Source organism: Nuphar pumila, chromosome 2 (assembly GCF_984573655.1).
Source record: "Nuphar pumila chromosome 2, dmNupPumi1.hap1.1, whole genome shotgun sequence".
Lineage (NCBI taxonomy): Eukaryota > Viridiplantae > Streptophyta > Magnoliopsida > Nymphaeales > Nymphaeaceae > Nuphar > Nuphar pumila.
Window position 1 is genome coordinate 21,757,357 of NC_143250.1, and position 23,751 is coordinate 21,781,107.

General features: G+C 37.1%; 1 protein-coding gene across 3 annotated transcripts; it reads right to left on the reverse strand.

The window, feature by feature from the left end:
* Positions 1–6,575: 6,575 nt before the first annotated feature.
* Positions 6,576–23,302, reverse strand: LOC149845001 (uncharacterized). Of its 3 annotated transcripts, XM_089995424.1 has the most exons (15): positions 23,013–23,301; positions 21,923–21,977; positions 21,770–21,825; positions 20,762–20,862; positions 19,985–20,054; positions 18,772–18,841; positions 10,569–10,625; positions 10,394–10,461; positions 10,228–10,308; positions 9,909–9,986; positions 9,650–9,805; positions 8,129–8,164; positions 8,041–8,088; positions 7,667–7,819; positions 6,576–6,793 (listed from the first exon to the last, which is right to left on the reverse strand). In XM_089995424.1, the coding sequence occupies exons 1-15, from the start codon at positions 23,169–23,171 to the stop codon at positions 6,722–6,724; spliced, it is 1,260 nt and encodes a 419-aa protein (XP_089851550.1). In that variant the 5' UTR covers positions 23,172–23,301; the 3' UTR covers positions 6,576–6,721. The 3 variants fall into 3 exon arrangements, with proteins under 3 accessions (XP_089851550.1, XP_089851551.1, XP_089851552.1); XM_089995425.1 differs by lacking the exons at positions 8,041–8,088; positions 8,129–8,164 and adding an exon at positions 20,509–20,577; XM_089995426.1 differs by lacking the exons at positions 8,041–8,088; positions 8,129–8,164 and having other exon boundaries at positions 23,013–23,302.
* Positions 23,303–23,751: the final 449 nt, after the last annotated feature.

Below are 23,751 nucleotides of genomic sequence, written 5' to 3' on the forward strand. Positions count from 1 at the left end.
TTTTTTGCAGTTTCAACCCGGTAAATGTGTTGGGCATGATCGATTTACAAGGAATCCAACCTTGGATCATGTATTTTGGATGAAAAAAATGATATTTGGACCCTTAAAATTTTACCTATCATTTCACACCTACCCATTACTCTCTCTCTCTCTCTCTCTCTCTCTCTCTCTCTCTCTCTATATATATATATATATATATATATATATATATATATAAAATGAATCGATGCTCCTGGAGCACCTGCTCCTTTTTATTAGCCATTAGATCTTTTGAGATCCAATGGCTTGGGAATCACTTTAAATATGCATACTTTGGAAATTCTCAGCTGCTACCTTAAATGGCTCTCTCACAAAAGGATAAATGCCTCTCTCTCATACAGCTACCTTAAATGATACTCTCACAAATATCTGTCTTACATGCTAAGAGGACAGCAGAGGGAGACCTAAAAAATCATGAGTCATGAGAGAGGCGTGCATGGGTGAGCATGTCATTACTCATCATGAAAGAGAGAGAAAGAGATACCAAAGTCAATATGTTATTATTATTTTTTTTTAGGGAAAAAGTGAATGGAATTAAAAGAAAATATGTACACATGCTATACAGTTTGTGTTTAAAGGTCAACAAAGCACAAACAAAGAATCAAACAAAACCGTAAGAATAAACGGTTTGTTTGTGCAAATAGAGGGTGATGATCATGAAAATTCACCCAGTCCAACCCCTCCCTCTGCCAGCAAACGCGGATAGCATCATTAGCCGAGCAACTTGACATGGGTTGTGCAGCAGTTCAATGTAAATCCTGCCATTTCTTTCCTTTCAGATAGGCCACCAGGCTGTGCAGATCCACCATCTCCAGATTTGTAACCATTTCCCAGAATGTTTTAAAATCAGTTTTTAGGGAGAATGAGATGTCTGGTCAAGACATGCAAAAAATCTCTTGGGTGAAGCGACAAGATCAGAATATGTCGATAGGTACTTCATTCATCACAGACGCACAGTAGGCATCGATTTGCAAGATGGAATCCCAGCTTTTTTTAGTCGATCCTGAGTGTAGATGCTTCCTGTGAGCAGCAACCACGAGAAGAACGCCCCCCTGGGGGAGTGGCCTCTCGACCAAAGCGCCTTGGGCAGCAACTAGTCTGCACTGTGCTCAACTCCGACCCTGTAGCGGACGTGACGGAGTAACAACCATTGTTGCAGAGGGTCCAAATCAGCTCCTGCCCGTTGGTGGATGGATGCACTTGTATGTTGTTTGAATTTCGGGAAAACCTTTAACAAAGGTTCTTCGAAATGGATGCCCCTTGTTTCCAAGAGGCATGCGGTTGCCATGATGCAGAGGCTCCGGTGCTTGACAAAATCCAACATTGATGACTCTTCGGAAGCAAGCCGCCACCACCAGCCACACAAGATTGCTTGGTTCAGAATACCCAACCTTTTTATTCCAAGGCCGCCCCTGAAAATAGGCATGGAGACCCTATTCCAGGCCACCAGAGCCTTTGGTGGGACTTGAAGGAATGACAGAGACGTGAAATCTTATCCTCAATCCTCTTCCGGATAAAAAAAAAATGACGCATCATGTGGAGGAGGAGGTTGTTAAGAATGTGAAGAATCAGGATAATTCGACTCGATTTTCTATAGATAATTCCCCTGCCAGTTAAGAAGCTTTCTATCCACGGAAAGATATAGAATGACATCCAAACAAATGTTACGTGAAAGATACAAGTGGGAAATTAAGCAGGTCAATTTTACATACCTGTTGAACACCTTAAGCAGTAGTGTTAATGTGGGTGCGATATGAGATTGCGACACAACACCAAAGAAGAGGACATCATCGGTGAATTGAACCATGGTGAAATTGTCTAGGCCAGTCAGATCCAGGTTAGATAAGAACCTAGATGAGACTGCTTTCCTAAACAAGTCATTAAGGGTGTCATCAACAAGATTAAACAACAGAGGGATAGGCCCCTACCCATGTGAAATTACTTACCTTGCTCTTTGTTGATTGAAATCGTGATCTGAGCATTAGTGACCAGATCGAGCACCCATCCGATAAACTGTGACCTGAAGCCCACCGATTCCATGGTTTCTTTGAGAAAAGACCAAGAGACTCAGTCAAATGCTTTGAAGAAATCGATTTTCACGATAAAATAGACCCTATTTCTCTTGTTGAGGGTGTCAACCACTTTATTGGATAAGAACCCACAGTCTTAAATCTTTCTCCCAGGAAGAAAGGCACATTGGTAGGGAGAGAAAATATTTTTTAATAATAATATTGGTCTGAATCTGGTTATATCCTCTTTACAGTCCTTTTTTGGGGATTAAGATAAAATCGAATTTGTTCAATTCTTTGAATAGTGTCCTATTAGAATGGAACTCATATGTAAGCTCACAAAGCTCCTCTTGCAGCATCCACAGAATGAATGACTTAAGATGTGAGCAGAAACCTGTCAGGGTCGGCTGGGGCCTTTCTTGATGGAACCCTTTTGATTTCTTCTTCGTTGAAAGCTCTTTCCATCTTTCTTGAAAGCATTTGGATGAAAAGACCTTCCGACTTTTCCAACAGATGGCCCAGGATGTGAAAAAGAAGCTTTGGAAGAAAGAAGAGGCAGCTGAGATGATCTCCTGGCCCCAGAACGTCTCCTCACCAATACGGAGTGAGGGAATACGGTTCAGCCTTCTGCGGTGAGATGTCTTGAGGTGAAAGAACTTGGTGTTTCGGTCACCCCACTGAGGCCAATTAACTCTGGATCGTTGCTTCCATCTGATTTCGTCATGGATACCCCCATTCGCGAATCATGGATTCTAATTCATCAGATCTGGATTGGGATAAAAGAAGTGGTCAAACTCTGGTTTGTGTTCCTCATTGAGTTCATTCTCCCATTCATGCAATTGCTGAAAATTGTGCTGGCCGTCTGTTTGGACTGCCCAATGGAGTTCGACCATCTCGGTGAAATTAGGATACGAAGCCACTAGTCTTCAAATTTGAAATGTTTCGGCTTCTTTATCCCCAAGCCCAACTCCAACACCATCTGTTTGTGGTCTCATTCGATTTTAGGTAGGATGGAGCTGACAAGGTCATGAAAGGAATCTAGAAATATGGGACAAACCAATGCCTTGTCAAGGCAGGGGTTTTGCATTCTTGTTGAAGCAGGAGAATGGTAATTAAGCCCACCCCCCCTAGGGGGTACATCATAAAGGTTATGTTGAGACCAACAATTCTCTAAAACTCTGCATGGACCTGGTGGCTTTGATGGGCTGATTACTGTCATGCGGATACATGATGAAGTTGAAATCACCCTTGATGCAGCACAGCATGGGAGGGTGATTGAGGCCCCGATGATGTCCAATTCGCTCCAGATCCGCGATTTGTTGTTGTTGTTAGTTGTACTTGTGGGGCCGTAGACGGTGGTTAGAATAAAGGAAGAGTCTGCCGCAGTTTCAGAGAACCGGATAGTGAGGGAATAGTCCCAGTTCAGGCCCCCACAAGATTATGATTCCCCAGAGGCGCGCCTGTGGATGGCTTGAACTAAAAGTTGCATCCCCTCCAAATGCAATTCACAAGAGGGACATCAGCCACCTCAATTTTTGTTTCGACGAGTACGAGAATATCTAGCTTGTGCTCTTTAAGCCAGTTGGACGCTAAACAATTTTTATGTAAAAATGACATTTAGCGACACTTTTGAACTAGTCCCAGTTCTGCTAGAACTAGGGGTGTCAACGGGTTAGGTTTAGCCGAACCAAACCCTATAGGGTCCGGGTATGGTGATAAATAAGAAGACCTGGGTCCGATTAATACATGAACCCCCCAGTATAGTTTGTGAAATTTTATTCCAGACCCAAATCATACCCGAGTTCCGATTAAAGACTAGCAAATTTTCAATAAAAATATGGTTTTATCGGGTATGGTCTTGGTCTGGTTCATGTAGTTCTTATCGAGTTCGAGTACAATTTTTCTTATAATGGACTCGATTAGACCCAGGTCCGGACATGATACCATACCCGAAAAGCGGATTCAAGTTTGGTTCTACCTGGGTCCAAACCAAACCCAACCCGTTGACACCCCTAGTTGTGACCTTTAGCAGCGCTCAAAACCGCTGCTAAAAAAAAGAAATATATCGAGCACATACCCGGATGACCTTTAGTGGCGTTTTTGAGCACCCCTTAAAAGTCCCAGCGAAACCCCCTAAAAGTCCCAGCAAAAATGGAACCTTTAGCGGCACTTCAAAACCATCGTTAAAGGATGTTTTTTCGTGTTTTGCATCTTTTTTACTGTTTTTTGCGCACTGACCATCCATCATGCGCCATGAATGGTCAGCACGATCAAGTTTTATCAAGGAAGTAATGGATCAAGCACCTACGCATTTCTTCGGATAGTTATGCTCTAAAAGCAAAATCTAACCATTGGATGATGTTTAGTATATTGTATTTTTTGTGAAAAATGTTGAGCACCCAAATTTTTGGCTTTGGATATGGCTTCCTCTCTATCCACATGTCAAGCTTACTTCGTGCTTTATAATATGCAGGACGACCCAATTCATAATTTTTCTTCTTTGATTTTTGTTGTTGTGCTCCAATACTAGAAGATGTTTATATTGTGGACCCCTTCAACACAATCTTCTCAATTTTCATATTATATTAAACAAATTCAGAATTTTCTAAAATAATAAGACATGGAATATAGATAAACAGGCGGGCAACAGAGACAAGACATAGTCTATTGAAAAAGCATTGTAAAAAACAAATAGAATAGCCTATATACAATACAAAAACCCGAATCGACAATTATTTATGAGGATGAGAAAGTTCACATAAATTATTCGTGAACAATGACCGATATGTTTTAGTTGAGCAATACATTTGCGAACTCATCCTAAATATGTGATTTTCCTCCTAAAAATAGTTGTGAGAAATTAAACTTTCGCAAGAAAAAAAATCAAACAATGTTCCCTAATCATGTTTATAATACAAGCAACGCAACATATAAACAACCAAACTAGAGAATAGAGTCATACAAACAAATAGAATAGGCTATTGAGCATGCAAAGATAACTTAAAACTATGCAATTCTTCCATAAAATAACTAACTTAGGCCAATTGTGAAAAAAAATAGTTCAATCATTAAAGATGTTTTTATCGAAAAAAATCATTGTCGATGATTTTAAAATACTCAAGGATGAAGTGTCGTTCGATGAATCACCGAAAATAGTTATCGGCATGAAGCAGGTTGGGGACCACAAAGAACCCTATGTTATGCGAAAATAGCCCTAGGTGTGAACAATCGGTTTTATAGTATCAAAGAGCCACATTTATTACTCAGACGAATCTCCACAAAAAAACCTCACGTAGTATTCATCCCAAACATATGCGATGTTTGGGAAAGTTTGCATATTTATCATAATATCAACGTATATGTAAGGATCAACGCATATATGTCATAAATTCACAAATATTTATTCAATATTTGTGAAGTTACGAGGTTCTCTTTATCAAGAGGTTCACACATTTTATGATGCAAACTTTGTGAGGCATATACGTACTAAGTAGAATATTTGCGACGTTTTGAGGTTTCAATTTAACCGAAGGTTCACACATTTGTTTATGTGAACTTTGTGAGTTATATGCAGATTAAGTAGAATATTTGTGAGGTTATAACATTTAGTTTAACGGGAGGTTCGCACATTTTTTATGCGAATTTTATGAGGTATATGTGGATTAAGGTATTTATGGAGTTACAACATTCAGTATAACAAGAGGTTCATATAATTTTTATGTGAATTTTGTATTATATATGCAAATTTAGTCAATTATTTGTGAAGTTTCAAATTTCAGTTTAACTAGATGTTTGCAAATATTTTTATGCAAGCTTCATGAGGTTAAGCATAAGAAAATTGCAATTCTACATTTAAGTGGGAGTTTGCGATATCAGACAAGCGGAGCAATATATCGCAGGAACTTCATCAGTTTTACACATGTGCAGGGTAAAAAGGTCCTAACAAAGTTGGGTATTTGTAATTTTGAACATGAGGATTGCAGAAATTGTGGGCATTTCAAAAAATGTCATTTTTGTTGTTTTCCATTTTTTTTCAAATATTTTCTCAAAGACAGCTTTCTTTTTTATTTATTTCAAGACTTTCCCTTGCCCAGAAGAAACTGACATAATTGGATTTGTTCTAGTCAGATTTTGGAGTCAGATTCAGATGCATACGGGAAAAGCTTTTGCCTAACATGATTTTATTAGCTATTGAATCGAATCAGATGTGCTTTACTGCTTTTACATTTGAACTGGTTCTGCTGATGATCTAACTCGATTTGAATAGGAAAACATAAAACCACATTCACATTTTAAACCCAAAAGAAAAGGGAACATATCTTATGACAAATGACGCTAGGCATTATATGGGTCGGATCCAGTTTAGACCTGGGTCGGAATTCTGACCCACTTGCTAGACTTTAAATCCAAGTTCAGTAAGATTGGGGTCATTTTTTACCACTTCAACTACCTTCCAATATAAATTAAAAAAAGAAAATGGGCCAACAGAATGCGCTAGTCTCAAAATTTAGCAGAAGAAACTGAAAATCACATCCAACTTATTACTACTTATAATGAAATAAATAAATAACATGAAATATCAATTTACATTATTGTCAAGTCATATGGCAATAACAGAGGATGAGAAACTCTATATGATGGTGGATCTAACATTATGCAGGTAGTTTGGTGATTCACTTTCTTAAAATTTCTTTAATGATCCTGCCAAGTTCTTCTCCACTATCCTCCTGAGCATGATGCCCAGCCTGTTGAACAAGAAAGAAAAAAAATTATTTTACCTATATGTGTCAACATTGCATGAAGTCGACCCTAAGGGGTTGCCTACATGGCCTCGGGTTTGTGGATAGGGAGCTTCCTCCTTATCCGAGTTCGAGTCCCCATGTGGACATCTCCTTCTGCAAGGCAAAGCAGGAGGCAGGAGGCTAAGACCAGTACAACCAAGTCTTTGATCCCGAACACAGTTTCTCCGTGTAATAAACAGGGAATTAATATATATATATATAGAGAGAGAAGGTGGTAGGTACTACCCACTTTTCTAGCTAACCGGGCCTTTGAAGGGTTTTTTCCATGTTTTCCTTGTATCTACCTAACCAGGCTTTTGAAGGGTTTTTTTATATGTTTTCCTTATATCTACACATACAGATGTGTTCTACATGCTTGATTTTATAGGAATAGACTCTTGGATCATCCAATTCCGATACGCAGGTAGGTTTTTATATGGTTTAAAAAATCGATGGTCTAAGATTTTCCTAAATATTCAAGGCTTAAAAAATCATGTTTTTATCCAAAAAACATGATCCAAGTGCTGTTTCCTAGTAAATCGACCATGCCGAACACATCTGTACAGTCAGATTTAAGCAAAACATGGGAAAACCCCTTTGAAAAGCCCTGTTAGCTGGGCAGTTAGCTAGAAAAGTGGTTAGCAGCTACCACCTCTCTCTCTCTCTCTCTCTCTCTCTCTCTCTCTATATATATATATATATATATATATATATATATATATATATACCATTGCATGAAGTCATGTATTTACTAGTTCTGCCAAATATGGAAGTGCACTAAAGTAGAGCTATAAACTCAAAAGGAAGGAAAACCCATATCAAGTGAGAGAACATTACAGCTGGAAGTTCCACCAGTCTGTGCTTTGAATCTTTGCAGAAGTCCTCAATGCCCTCATAACTCAACCATCGATCTCTAAGTCCCCAGCATATGGTTGTATTGATTCCCCAAGTCTGACTGCATAAGAACTCATTGGTGTCTTGGACATATTTCTGCTCGAGTTGGCAAAGGAAGTTTGATATCAGCTGGCTTGACACACTATACAAGTCATTGATGTGAAGGCACACGGAAGCAAAAGCTTGGTTCTTCCACATTCTCTAACATCAAAACACTTAATGTACAATGTAATAATATATTAACCACTTTTACTTTAGGAGATAGAATGTACAAAGCAATATTAAGTTGTTTGTCCATCCATGCATATCTTTAAAACCTGGTGAGTTGAATGATGACTAGTCTGAGTCAACTGAGCAATCCCCGCCTCTCTCTCTCTCTCTCTCTCTCTCTCTCTCTCTCTCTCTCTCTCTCTCTCTCTCTCTCTTCCGTGCACGCACCCCCTGACCCAACCAAAAAGAAAAAACACTGTCAACCCAGTTGGTTCCGAGTTTGGATTTTTAATTTTTTAGGTTTTAACCACATGATTAACACCATAGAGATGGAGTTTTATTTGTTCTATCTGTAAATGAATCTATCCAATAAAACTTCCCATTTTGTCTTTTTATAAAAATGTACCATCCAAAACCGAAATCCAAAACATAGCAATAGTATCTGCGATAAGATCCATATCATCCCTATAAACATAAAAAACTGAGAGAGAGAGAGAGAGATGAAACATATATTTATTTATTTATTTCAGTTTGTAGATGTCACATTGCAAGGAACTTGGACCAGTTCTATGCAATAAAAATATTGCATGAATGCTATTGTATCCAGAAGTTCAGATGTTGGTGAATTATATCAACCCATTAGTTGGGCCTTAGTATGAAAACAAATACTGTACTGAATCATTTTTGTTAATTTTCTATTCATGGATGTTTGGCAGAGTAGCTGAATTTACACTTTTTCATCTAATAGACAAATTTTGCAAATTAAATAAAATTGTTCCCCTTAGGCTAGGCTCGAACACCATTGGGAGATCAAAAGCCTTTTCTTAAAGATATATTCAAGGTTATTCTCACCATCAAAGAATTGCAACTAGATGCCTACATTTGTCTTGCAAATTTTGCATACCATAGCACCAGCACAAGATCATGAAGAATTTACAAAAAGTTTGGAGGCAAGACACAAGTACTAGACAGATTTGTGACAAGGATATGACAACCTTTTCATGTAAGCAGGACATAATGGCTATTGATATTTTCAAATATTCATACTGTGAATATATATATATAACAAGTTGAATGCATTAAACTCCAAATTTCCTATTAGACTCATAATATTGTTTTGTGACATGATAAAACAGAAAAGTTGCACTTTTTTTTACATTAACAAGCCAAAGAAAATTAGCAATTAGCAACAATATCATCCAACAAAAGAAAAAAGAGAGATGAAAGAGAATGAACATGGAAATGATATTGACCACGTCCAACACATGTTCTGCCATATCTATAAGCTGATGTGACATTGGTCATGTGGGTATTGATGTTGGGTTTGTAATGACATTGGTATACATGGATAAGCTAGATATCCATGTTATATGTATGCTGGCATCAGTGCATGTGCATGTGCATGTGTCCATGAGTGAGAAAGGGAAATGGAGATTGCAGGGAGGCAGCCAGAGAAGCCATAACCATGAAAACATTGAAAAACACTGCAAGCAATGTGGCAAATTTTTGCAAAGGTTGAAATGACACAAAGAAACAATCCATTCTGAATATGCATCAATTCAACTCTTCCAAAGCATATCATTATTAGACCAAAACTAAACATTGATAACCACACTCTTTATTATGCATGTGCTAGTCCACATTTAGAGAACACTAAAATGAAAAGATATAATATGAATGCCAACAACAAAATCAGGAGCCAATCTTGGTGACTACCTTCAATTCTTTCTTCATAGCCCTACTGATGGCTGTTAAAGCAAAGCCAGAAGAACCAGATGTCAAGTAAGGCCGTCTATAAACCATAGCGTCCTCCTCTTTCATCATATAAGGTCCAGAGCTGGTTAAAGCTTTATCACTTGCTCTCAAAGGATCCTTAAAATACAGAATGACACCAACATTCAGAATATTCATCGATTCAACTTTTTCAAACTACAGACAGCCACCCATGTTGATGAATAGAAGTGGTAACTCTAACCTGAGCAAAAACTTCACCAAACAAAAAATTGCTGAAGACTGACAAGGTAGGTGGCAGTATAGTGTGCTTGTCTATCAGCTGCAAAGGAATTAAACCTTTTAGCTTCGGCCCGGATTGATTGAATATATGTTATCATATTCATAAAGTATGAAAGTATCATACAAAAGAAAAACACCCAGACTTTTTTTTCAGTAAGAAATGTCATGCACCAATTAAATTGATACAGGAAACCTTCATAGAGAGATACTTGTACAGATTTCACATCATTTCCAACATAAACCTGTTAATTTTATCTTATATCTTCTTGTGTAGCACTTACTGGGGGGTTAACAAGAATAAGCTTTTTCAACTTTTCTTGATGAACATTAGCATATTTGACAACAACTGGGGCAAAGTAACCCTGCAGATTCCACACATCCAAGTTATTTACCCATAATTTTTTGATATTTTTCATGGGCACTAAGAAAAATGTAAGCAAAATATACCTGAACAACAAGGGAATAATTATCTAAGGCTAATGAAGTAAGAAGGGAATCCAATGCTGAGACATATTCTGCCAACAAAGAGCAACATCATGACCACAAAGAATATGCAAAAATAATTCTACGGAGGTCAAATGAAAACTTCCATTTTCTTTTCCAGGCAAAGGGACCAACTTACCATCCAAGGTGTAGTCAAAACCATATCTTGGCTGAGGCTTGTCAGAAAATCCAAAACCTATAAACAGTATATATTGCCTTAGCATGTGAAGCACAATCATACAAAATCACCAGTCATTAAGGAGTATGTGCCAATGAAAGGCTAAATCAGATGCAAGCTGACGATAGGGGTCGAGAAAAACAATGCAATATCTGAAATGTAATACCCTAGTTCAAATAGTAGAGTCTAAGATCCATTTTGAATTTAGTGAGAACAAAATGACACTAAAAAATGGAGTGCAGCTAATTAGAACCTTTGAAAGCCAATTAAAGAAGCCTCTTAGAAATCATATTGCAAAAAGCAAGTGAGACCATTCACTTTAAAAAAAAATCCTCTAGGAAGTATGCACGCACTTTAGTTCAGTCTTGCAAGAATCCTTATCAATATTATTGTTAACAGGATTTTGGAGAGAAAAAAATAATAATAATAAATAATTCATCATATTTTTATGTATGACAACATTGCACAGACACGAATACACCAGGTGTAATGCCCCAAAATCCCGAACTTATAAATTTTAGGAAAAAATTGAAATTTTAACAATCAATCTTTTTTCAGAGTTGAAAATAATAATTCAACGGAAGATAATGTTTGGAAAGAACAAGTCGGCGAACCTTGGGCAGATTACAGGCGAAATTCCCACCCAATAAATTGGGTCCGTATCTCCATACATTCATTTAAAACCATGAAGATTAAAAACAAGATTTTATATAGAAAGAGTTATTACAAAAGAACCCTTATACAAAATTACAAAAATGTGCTCAAAAGAGAATAACAGAGAAAGTAGATTCTTTATATCATCGCGTCATCGCACCACCGCCTGTAGCATCATTCTATTCGTCACCAGTATCCCATAAAACGGGTCAGACTCATGAAAACCTGGTAGGTGCATCGATATCAGACAAGACTAGCATATGCATTATCGTATTTCACAATATTTGGTTTCAAGAGAAGCAAAGTGAAAAAATAATCTTGTTTTGATAATTAACGACCTGTGAGTACTCACAACACAATACGTAGAAACAACTGAAACCACTCAGGGGTTTATTATTTTATGTAAATTATAACCCGAATGAGTAGCTGAGTCCGCTCCAATGGGAACGGTTTCAGAGACTGAGAGAGAATTCCCTATAGGCGAGAATAAACGGGGGATGCATCCGAACTTCTGCAGAAGTCAATAGGATCTACCAGTTAGGATAATATTTGGTAGCCCAGTCCCCTAACTCCAATGGTCGGGGACGCCGAGCCATTGCCACTCGAAGAGCATAGTTGTTAACAACTTGTCCATCGAAGTTTGTACCTCTTATCCTTTCTCTTGACAAAACCAAAGGATGAATGGGTATGCTAGTTATTATTTTATCTGACAACCCATTCAATATGCTCTGGTCTTTTAAACCAAATTGTGCATCTTGCTTGTAAAGACGATCATTTGTGTTTACGTGATTTTTCCATAAAGTGATGCATTATCGCACAACTAGGTTTGTCATAAACCTCCTATCCAGTGTTGTGAAAAGCGTTAAGGCATAGCGAGGCGCTCCACCAAAAACTGAGGCGAGGCGTAAGCCTCAAGGCGTAAAGCGTAAGCTTCAAATTTTTTTTTGAAAACTTTAAAAAAATTCTAAAAAAAATATCTAAAAATACAAATAAATAAAGAAATGTTTTATTGATGAAATAACAACCAATAAGAAATAGAAAATCTCAAATAAGTACTAAAAAATATGAGATTAACATATAAAAGTAACTAAAAACTGATTACATAACTGGAAAATATATGAGATTAACCAAAAAAAGTTAAAATATACTAAGAAACTGATTACATAACTGAAATAACTGGAAAATATATGAGATTAACCTACAAAAGTTAAAATATATGAGATTATTCTAAAAAATATGAGATTAACATATAAAAGTAACTAAAAAAATGATTGCATAACTGGAAAATATATGAGATTAACCAACAAAAGATAAAATATACTAAGAAACCAATTACATAACTGAAAAATATATGAGATTAACCAACAAAAGTTAAAGTATATGAGATTAACATATAAAAGCAACTAAAAAACTGATTACATAACTGGAAAATATATGAGATTAACCTACAAAAGTTAAAATATATGAGATTATTCTAAAAAATATGAGATTAACATATAAAAGTAACTAAAAACTGATTACATAACTGGAAAATATATGAGATTAACCAACAAAAGATAAAATATACTAAGAAATTGATTACATAACTGAAATAACTGGAAAATACATGAGATTAACCTACAAAAATCTTGTTGATTGTGCCTCAGAAATCTTATTATAAAAAAAATAAATTTGCGCCTCAGGCTTGCGCCTTGAGGCACAGAGGGCCGCGCCTCAAAGTGAAGCGCGCCTTTTGCACCTAAGGCGCATTTTTTATAACACTGCTCCTATCCATTCATCATCGTACGAGCATATCGTGCAAGTCTGATAGTACTACATAGATGAGAATGATATTGGTTTCTCAGAAAGAACCCCCAATCACAACACTGAAAATCGTGATTTCTAGAGCTTTAGGCTGGAGGAATATCAGAGTCATTGCGAATATAGAAAAGGACATGACGTACGTACGACCGAAGGCTACATAGTCAAAGTCTTTTCGTTATATTGGTTCGAAGAGAAGACTCAGTTGTGAATATCTGAGTCATGAAAATCTCAACTTATTTTAAAGTTTGAACTAGGTTGGAAAGGTGTTTCAAAGAATACTCCAACGCTTGAGAATTGTCTGGTTAAGAACGGACGCAACAACCTTGATGCATGAGAGCATAAGAGACTTATTTTGTTTGTAGGACAAGCAGCGCATGTGTATGCTGAATATCACAAACATGCGAACGTAAAACACTTGTTTTATTTTACGAAACATCGGAGTATGCGAACTTGAAATCTCACATGAAAATCTTTTTAAAGTTTAAAATAGGGATGCGCAAATCTGCATCTTTAAATAAATATTGGCGTAATTTAAAGTAAGCAAGAATACGCAAAACTGCGTACTCTAAATAAATGTGTGCATAATTGAAATAGAGCAAGAGTACGCAAAACTGAGTACTCTGTATAATTATATATGTATATAGGATACATATATTAAAACAGAAGCTTGTGCACATAACAGCGCGATGGCAAAGTAAATAGCGTATATCAGGGCCCGGTATGTGAAACCACGCATTGGGCTAAGTAAATTGCGTAAACAGAGCTCGGTATATAAAACCATACATCGAGCTAAGTAAATTGTGTAAGCAAGGCCTGGTGTATAAAACTATACATCGGGCTAAGTAAATTGCGTAAGCAAAAGCCTATGAACATAACAACGCGATGGCAAAATAAATAACATAATTTAAATGGGAGAAGAATACGCAAAAATGTGTCCTTGAGTTAAAAGCGTGTATATATATAACGTAAATATAATACATATGTATCAAAAATATTCTGCCATCGTCATCGTATGCAACTTTTTCCTACATCAAAAATGGTCTGAATCTCTGACGATTCTGAGGGTAGGTTCTCAAAAGCTCGTGCCTCGATAAGTGTGTCTCATATGTTGCGTCAATGTGGGGCACTAAAAAGATTTTATCGTGATGCATAAAGAATGATGTTAAAATCTTAAATTTGAGGACGAGGCGACAAATGTGTCGCAGGGGTCAAACCCGAACCTAGTTCGAGCTTATCGGACCGAGTCAGGCTCGATACAAGAAGTCGAGCCAATCTCGACGGCTAGACGGGTTGGGCCAAGGAGAACCGAGTTGGGCTCGGTGCTAGCCGGGCTCAGCTCGGTAGTGCTTGACAAGGCAGGCCGATGGAGGGCTGGCAGGGTCCGATCGAGCTAGCTCGATGAAACCGAGTCAGACTCGGTGCACTTGGGCCAGCCTAGGGGTGCTAGACCGAATCGAGCTAAGCTCAGCCTTAGCCAGGCTTAGCTCAGTTCGGCCCGACTTGAGACAGTAGTAGCAGAGTTGTTGCTACTCGAGCACAGCAAGGGGACGGGGGTGAGGGCTCGGCAGTCAGGTCGAGTCGCACCCGATTCCAAACCAGGATAGGACCGAGCCTGGCTTGGTCCTCTAACAGGGGGAAGGGGAGAGAGACGGCAGTCAGGCCACTACCGGAGCACAGCAAGGAGACGAGGGTTTTAGACTAAAAGTGTTTGGATGCAAATGTTTTGTTTTTAGTGATAAAAATGATAAACTTTCTCCTCGTGTCATCCCTTGTGCCTTCTTAGGTTATGTAAATAACCAAAAAGCTATAGGTGCTTTGATTTTAAAAATAAAAAATTATATGTTTCAAGAAATGTATCTTTCTTAGAAAATAAAAAAGTCTTTGATTTTAAAAATACTAAGAAAGTAACTGAGTATTCCTTTTTATTTGACTTAGTTTCAGAACATAATGACTATGATCATATGACCTTGATAATGGTCGAAATATAATAGAAGGTGACCTTGACAATGGTCATGATGATGTCATTGATGAAGAGAAAACCCATAAGGACAATAACTATTTGCAATACTCTAAGCGTAGGGATTCAAATCACCCATGTGCATTGAAAAAATATTCTGACCAGTCTAAAGAACAAACCAGAAGGTCATCTAGGATCTCTAAACCACCTAAAAATTTTGTCCTATGACTCCTTTTCCCCCAAATACAAGACATTCATTGCATTAATTCATTCATATATAAAACCATCAACCTATGCTCAAGCCAATGAACATTTTAAGTGGGTGAAGTCATAAGGGTAGAATTGAAAGCTCTAGAGAAGGCTAGAACTTGGACCATTCGAGACATACCACAAGGAAAGAAACCTATAGGTTATAGGTGGGTATATAAGGTTAAAACCAAGAGTGATGGAACGCTTAAAAGATATAAAGTCAGATTAGTCACCAAGAGATATTCTCAAGAATACAGCATAGACTACGAAGAAACCTTTGCTCATGTTGCTAAAATGACCACTGTTAGGACCCTAGTTGTCTTAGCCTCAATCAGAAAACAGTTTATATTTCAAATGGATGTTAAAATGCATTTCTTAAAAGAAACCTAGTTGAAGAAGTTTATATGGAGGCATCACCTGGTATAAATATCCCTAAGGGTAAAGCTCTTCGTCTGGATAAAGCCCTTTATGGCCTTAAAGAAACACCAAAAGCTTTATATGATAGGTTTAGTCAAGTTATGCTTGATATTAGATTCAAATCATGTTTGACTGACACTACCTTGTTTGTTAAGGTGTCTAATGCAGGTATAATTATCCTTCTCCTCTACGGGGACGATATGATCATCGCTGGAGGAGACAAACATGGAGTTGAAAATATTAAAAAACTTCTTAAAAAATATTTTGAAATGACTAATTTGGGGTTTTTAAAATATTTTTTAGGAATTGAAGTTGCTTACTCTCCTAGTGGGTATCTGTTATCTCAATTTAAATTTGCTTTTGATATTGTTTTCAGGACTGGCATTACGAATGATAAGAGAGTTGACACTCCTGAAATCGTCAACACCAAGATGCGAATTGACGATGGAGAACCTCTTGAAGATCTTACTCTTTACAGACAGCTTATTTGAGCTCTCTCTTACCTTTTAATTAGTAGACCTGATATAGCACACATTGTACACACAGCTAGTCAATTTTAGCACGCTTCCACTTCTCTTCACATGAAAGGAATCTTGCGCATTATTAGATATATTAAGACCTCTCTTTCTCGAGGCCTCTTTCTATCTGTTTCTTCTATATTAAATTTAATTGCTTATACTGATGTTGATTAGGAAGTAATCCAAATAACAGACACTCAATCACTGGTTTTTGTATTTTTCTAGGTGAATCTCTGATTTCGTGGCGATGTAAGAAGCAGTAGAAAGTTTCACTTTCATCAACTGAAGTTGAGTATCAGGCCATGTCAACCACTACGATGGAGGTGGTGTGGCTCAGGAAATCACTAGCAGATATAGGAGTTCAAGTGACCAACACCTCACGCATGTGCTGTGACAATAAAATTGCAATTTACATTGCCAACAACTGCACTTTTCACGAACGCACCAAGCACATAGAAATGGATTGTCACTATGTTTGAGAGGAGTGATCTGCCTTATGTTACTTCAAAATACCAGTTAGTAGATTTCTTCACCAAACCTCTTGTTGCTCTCAGGTTTTATTTCCTTTTAGGCAAACTTTCAGTTGTTACGCCGTAAGTTTAAGGGAGAGCTAAATTGTATATATATATATATTCCTTTTTTTATTTTATTTTATCTAGTTCTCTTTGAACTAGAACTTTGTTCTAGTTCACTTTTTGAACTAGAGTTTGATTAGTCAACACTAGGTTGACTAGTCAAAAGAGCTATTGGAGCAAGCTCCAACGACTCTTTTTGTGACCGTTGAGCTTGCTCCAACAGCTCTTTTGAGCTCTCCTTCTCTCCCTTCTTTTGTATATAAATAGCGGTGATCCCCTCCCATTGTATTTTAATAATGCTTCTTGCATTTTTGTGAGGTTTCAATAAATTATTATTTTTACATATTGTGTTTGCCCTTTATGGAATTTGTGAGTGTGCTCATTAGTGGCTTTGTGATTGTGCACCTTGTAGCCCTTTAGTGGCATTGTATTTGTGCACACTTTGTTTTATTACAGGAAGCACAAGCACACACACTAGAGTAGAGGACAAAACTCTAAATTGTCTTATTTCCTTAAGATATACAAGAGAGTCTACCCTCTTTATTGGGCTTACATTACAAGGAAACATTATAAAGACTGAAATACCCCTAAGAAAGATAAGAACAAGAAAGAAACAATAAAAAAATATGTACAATAAAAAGACATCAAATATCAAAATACCAGCTATGCCCCTAAGACACAACCTACTCACTATTTCCACACCTCTGATACTCCTCTGAAACCTTTCCTTGAGTAAGATTAGATAGATAAGTATTCTATGACTCCATTCCTTAAAGAAAAGCAGATATTCTACACTAGTACAATTCTATGGCAATAACAGGAACAGTGAAAGAGAAGAAACAACTCCCAAGTGTCACCTCTATTATCAAAATGAGAATGGTACCTGCAAAACTATTAATGCAGAAGCTCCAGTAACCAGGCTAAGTGCATTATTTAACTCAAAATTTGCAAGTCTTAGAAACATATGCGATCTCAAACACATTCTTGAGGTGAACCAACAAAGAATCCATCTTTTTAGGGAACTAGAGGGATTAGACTTGTTCAAATTTAGGTATAAAAAATCAAGTAGATGCTTTGCTGAAATCAGTTCTGAAGTCGATTACATGCAACTCAAGAATTTTATTTTCACTTTCAGCACCTATATTACACAAGATGAGAAAATGAAATTCCAAATTAATACCTAAGAATGCCCTTTCCTCAGTTTGCATAGAATAGGGTGTTAAAATGTAAAACTGTACATATATGTATATATAATAATATTATATTATTATATATATATATATATAAATACATTTTTCATTTCTTTCTTTTCTGTAATTTTTTTCCTTTATTCTTATTTTTTGTCTTTATGTCATCTAGTTGACTGTTGCTAGTCAAGTCCTGTCCAGACTTGACTAGCAATAGAGCTGTTGGACTGACACAGTCCAACAGCTCTTAATAGAGCTGTTGGACTGACACATTCCAACAGCTCTAAATAGAGCTGTTGGACTGTGCCCAACAGCTCTATTGAGTCCTCTTTCAGCTGTGTATATAAAGGGGTGCAGCCCCTCTTGTATTTTACTCTAATGCTTCTTAAGCAATTGGTTTTTCATATCAATAAAGAATACATTTTTATTTTTATTTTGTTTCCAGTTATACCCTTTTTAAGGGTTATGCTTTAGTGTCATTCTTGACACTTGCTCTTGTTAATCTAAGCTCGTGTTTCGAAGATCCCCATTTCATTTCATAGGGATTCCATTTCTCACATAATCCATGGCATTCAATCTTTGTTTTGATCATATGAGCTTTTAAATAAACAAACTGAACATGCTATATAGCAACTCTACTTAGATACACTTTTCCAAGACTGTAGTAACTTGCAACCTGTCTTAGCAAAGTCCATCTACATATGACTGGAAACTGAGGTCCTGATTCTTCTAAGTATGCAATATGGTCCACGCATCTATGATGCATCACATAGTCCTGGTTGTGAGGGTAAATGAGGAGCTCACCAAGCCAGTCAAAAGCGATAGCACGATAGTCTTCCGATAGCAGTGGAAGAACTTTCCTGTATGAGTATGACTGTTCCAAAACAAAAAGGAATTAGTCCGATATCTTTGCTCACTACCAAGCATCAAACTAAAGAATTTCTCAGATAAACAAAGAAAACAGGGAAAAAAAAAGAAATGGAAAAACAATGTAGGAAATTGGAACAACATCTAAGAATCATAAGGAACAAGGATATTATCACTCGTCCTAAAGTTGCATTGTGAGATAAATTTTACACATAATCAAAAGAAAAATGTGACAATCATCTCTAAAGAAAAACAGAAAATAAATGGTAGAGTCAACAAGTTGATCATTTGTTAATCACCAGATAAGAGCCAATGTCATTATGCATGGTCAACTATTTTTTGCAATCTAGATAAGCTGAAGGAGCATCAGCTACTGTTGCCCCAACAATGAGGACATTGAATGACATAATATCAACAGGTTAGGATCCACAGACAACATAATCTATTTCTCACATTCTTCCTATTACTTAGGCATCAGGAAAACACCACATGAGGTTGATTATTGATATCCTAATGCATTACTACTTTCAGCCTATTCTCAATTTCTGACAGATGCATTTTGCTTGTGAAATCGCAACTGTGTGCATATAAGGCCTTTATTTATTTGTGGATTGGGGTTGTTAGTGTTCACCAAATATGATAAACATAAATAACACCACTGCAATAACAAATAAAAATACTTTTTCCTTTTAGAATTGTATATTTAATCTGCAATGATGGAAGTGGAGTGAAAAGGAATGAAAGAAAAAGAAAGAGGAAAGGAAGATAGCAACTCAAAATAGTCTTTGAATCCAAGCAAAAGTATTTTCATTTATCAAAATATTACACCTTACATAAGCCAAATTACAAAAGTCCTCCAACACTAAACAATAAGATCCAAAGGACTGGGCAACATGTGAAATAATGCAAATTAGACAAAGTCACAAAATGAAATTCCTCTTGCAACACATATAATGAAAAGTAGAAAATGAGCAACCACACACTCAAAACGCCCGCACAGTAAAAACACCCGCACAGTACAAACTAATGATTCTAATGAGATAACAGGCAGAAAAGGCAATAACACTCCCCAAATCTAAACCCTTTTTGCATCAATAAAGAAAACAAGCTAAGAATAATAAACTATAACCAGTTCTGAGAAGAAGTAAACCTGTGAAGGAAATCCATGAACCAGAACAACTGTAGGATTGATGTCTTTTCCACTTTCAATGCAAAACCATCTACAGTGCAAAAATGAACGAGCATAACATGTAAACTATGTCACATAGGTGCGGGTGCAGGTGCGGATGCGGGTGCGGATGCAGGTGAGGATGCGGCGATGCAGCACTTTAAAAAAACTTGGGTGCGGGGAGGGTATATATAGTAACGATTTTAAGTTAACACAAATGAAATAAAAACAGTTATCATATCATCAATTCACCATGCATAAATTCATGCAATAAATCAAATTAACAATATACAATTGCTATTCCTCATCAATAAAAAATAACCACACTGGTGCGGAGGTGCGGATATATATATGTATGTATGTATGTATACGTGTATGTGTATGCATTTATGTGTGTATATATATATATATATATATATATATATAATATAGATAAAACTAGACTTGGTTAGGGTTAATTGAATCTACTTTTGGACAGAAATGGACCTCAGTGTGGTTGACTTCACCTGACACAAAGGAAGCCGTGTCCAAGTGTCGCACCCGCATGGGTGTGGGTGCGACGCGGGTGCAGTGCCCTGTTAGAAGAGTCTGTGTTACATAGCATGTAAATCACCGTGTACCAGGAAGCAATTATTTTCTGTTCAAGCAGAACCATGCATCATTTGGAACCTACAGCTTTTAATATGTCAAGGCCCCTGGCTTCATATTTTCTGAAAACAACTCCATAGATGCTGATAGCCTCTATAACTTTGGGTTCACCTGAAAACATCAGTGGAAGCTTGAGAAGCTGAACCCATTGTAAGACCAAAAATTGGATCTTTGGCCTTGTCCCTGCTTCCCTTAACAGAATAAGCTTTCACCTGTAAAATAAGATCATAAGGCAATTATGAAACACTTCCACAGATATACATTAAGAACTGCACAGACACATTTTTCTGGCTAAAAGAAAATGCTCATAAAAAGGTTTTGCACATGAAGCAAAATACAACCTATATATAAAACAAGATTTGCAAGTTAGAAGTTAGAACAATTAGCTTTGTGCATGCTTGCAGACACACAGACAAAGACCATAGATGACAGAAAGTAACAGCTGATGCAACCATAGGAGATTGCTGTCATTATGAAATCCGAAGGTTCAATCAAAGATCAAGTTAAATAAATCTGAGAGAAGTTCCAAATCATCATAAATTCATAATACATTACAGGCAATATAGTGTGGAAGTGACTACCAGCACTCATGGCCTCCACATTTTCTGTTTCCAGAAAGCAAAGTATAGCCTTCACATTCATCTCATAAACTAGCGGCACCAGACAGGACAAAAAGCATTCCAGATAGGTAGCTATGCACAAAAAAGATCAAATGGGTGAAAAAGGGATACAAACCATGTATGTTGTGCATATATCATTAGTGGGATGGTCCTCCAACTGATGAATCATGCCAGTGGACTCAGCTGGCCAAAAGCAAGCCCAAGAGACAAATCGGTTGCCCCACCCAAAACTGCCTACGTGACTTGAAAAGGGTGAAACTCAGGTGACACGGGTATTTACAGCTAGCAATAATCATACAAAAAAATGTACTGTAGCTACACATTTCCCCTACACATATAATAGAAAAGCTGGTGAGAGAGATTGAGAGAGTCAAAATTTGATATAGTAAAGACTGAAATTTCTTGCTAATATGATAACCATTCTTTAATTGTTCTTCTGCATGTGTACTATACATCAGTTGAAGGAAAATTTCCCAATGAATATTGATTTGTTACTCACTATCTTTCCTTTTTTGAACCACTCGTCAGATTTGCTCGGTGCATCTGAGTATTTCCCTGCTCCAGAATAAGAATAGAATGGTACAACATGCAATAAGAATGCAACAACAATAAAATGAAACACACACACACAAATGAAAGAAGAAATTGGTACCTCCACTAAAAGAGAAACCATCTCCAATGGAAACAGGAGCATCTAACAAGTAATCCTTTGAGAAACACAAAACACAAAACACAAAAAAAAGGCCATTGTTAAAAAAAGAAAATATTATGAAAAATACTCATATTGGAGCTAAATTAGGTCAAATAAACCAGTAAATTTTTCTCCACCACTTCAGTCAGATAATATCTTCTGCTAAAAGAGAATTCATCTCCAACAGAAAGGAGCACCTAACAAATAATCCTTTCAGGAAACTAAAACCAGGAAAGGACTACCATAAAAAAAATTTGAAGTTTATGAGAACTACTCAACTTCGAGCTAAGTCGTAACTGTTCCTCACCATTTAGTCAGATTACTTGCTAATGAGCTAGAATTAATCATACAGAACTGCTTCTTATTCATTATCTTTTTGTGCATTATTCATCTATAAAAAAAAACTAGTTCAAATTCACAAATTTACTCTTCAACATTCGCACTTGCATGCCGCCCATGAGCGAAATCAGGTCAAGTCAGCACCCTTCAAAATTTTCTCTTGTATCTCGTCTATGACAAGACTAGGAGATTAAAACACACATTTCATGATGTCCTCTCATATTATTAACACATAAGCTAAACTAGGACAAATCAAGTCAAGCATTTTCCGCTATTTTCATTTGAATTACCCTTTGTAGGAACTAAGAAAGTTCAGAATCCTATATTCTTCGGGATTTTCGGAAGTAAATACCATACGATCTAAATTAAAAGAAACCAATATATTCTAGGCGAATATGATTCATAATTATAACCAGGGAATCCAAATTAGAACAAATCAAATACCAACATCTTCTCAGAAACATTCTCTAGATGTAAGGGCTGCAAAAAACAGGATCACAGAATCATGGTTTTCCTTCTAATTCCTCGTCTAAAAGCCGCATTATCGGAAAACGAAAGATTTTCACGTGATTTTACTTCAGATGACGCGCCTAGGAACCATTCAGAACCAAAATTGACGGTTTCTTTCGCGATTTCGGTCCAAAGATACTCATCAAATAAGCAATCTTACATCGAATTTTGTAATTCTTCGGAGTACGGCAAAGAAAAATACCTCGTCGCTACCGGCCATCGCTCTGAAACCGAAGCCCGGGGGATTTCTTGCGATCGTTTTCCGAGAGGCGGCGAAATTCCGGCGACGCAGCGGGATCGAGGATCGGCGATCAGGAGAATTTAGCGGCGCCGGGAGAGCGACGCTCGAGAGGATCGCCATGAGAAGCTTCAAGAAGAATCGCCTGGTCGATCTGGGAACGTTTGGGATTTGTAGGGATTTCCCTGGATAACGTTTCTTTGGCTCTCGAAATTTTTCCAACGAAAAAAAAAACGGAAAATTGAATTCGACGACCTTCGGTTTCTTTTGTTTTTGGCGGAAAATGAGCGAATCGGGAACTTGTGGTGGTTTAGCGGCTGGGTATCCGGGTCGGACCCCACAGGTCCGATTATTAAATGGGTCGGGTATGGTTTAGGAAATTTTATATCAAACACAGGTCTGGTTTATGTAATCCTTATCGGATCCGGGTATGGTTTTTCTTATGAAAAAAACTGTCAGACCTACCTGCATCACTTAGTGGTATTTTAGCAAGGGGTCCGACCCTTTGACGCCCCTAACTGGGGTGGCTACAGAGTCAAGACCGATTCAGATCCGAGATGGAATGGTGAAATGGATACTTGATATGAATGTCAAGAGATCCGCTCTCTAACCGATCCAAACCCATGTACTCATGTTTAGGTCCTATTTATTAAACAAGTCAGATTCGGTTTTAGGTCTTTAAAATCTACTTTAAATTTAATTA

Bases quoted from the DNA above. Each gene is read 5' to 3' on its own strand.
- LOC149845001 (XM_089995424.1), bottom strand. From the start codon at position 23,171: ATGGCGATCCTCTCGAGCGTCGCTCTCCCGGCGCCGCTAAATTCTCCT. The intron at 20,863-21,769 runs GTGAGTAACAAA...CTTATTTTACAG, and splicing joins GGTTCAAAAAAGGAAAGATA to GTGAAAGCTTATTCTGTTAA. The intron at 8,165-9,649 runs GTAGTCACCAAG...TGGTTGGGTCAG, and splicing joins CTATGAAGAAAGAATTGAAG to GGGGTGCGTGCACGGAAGAG.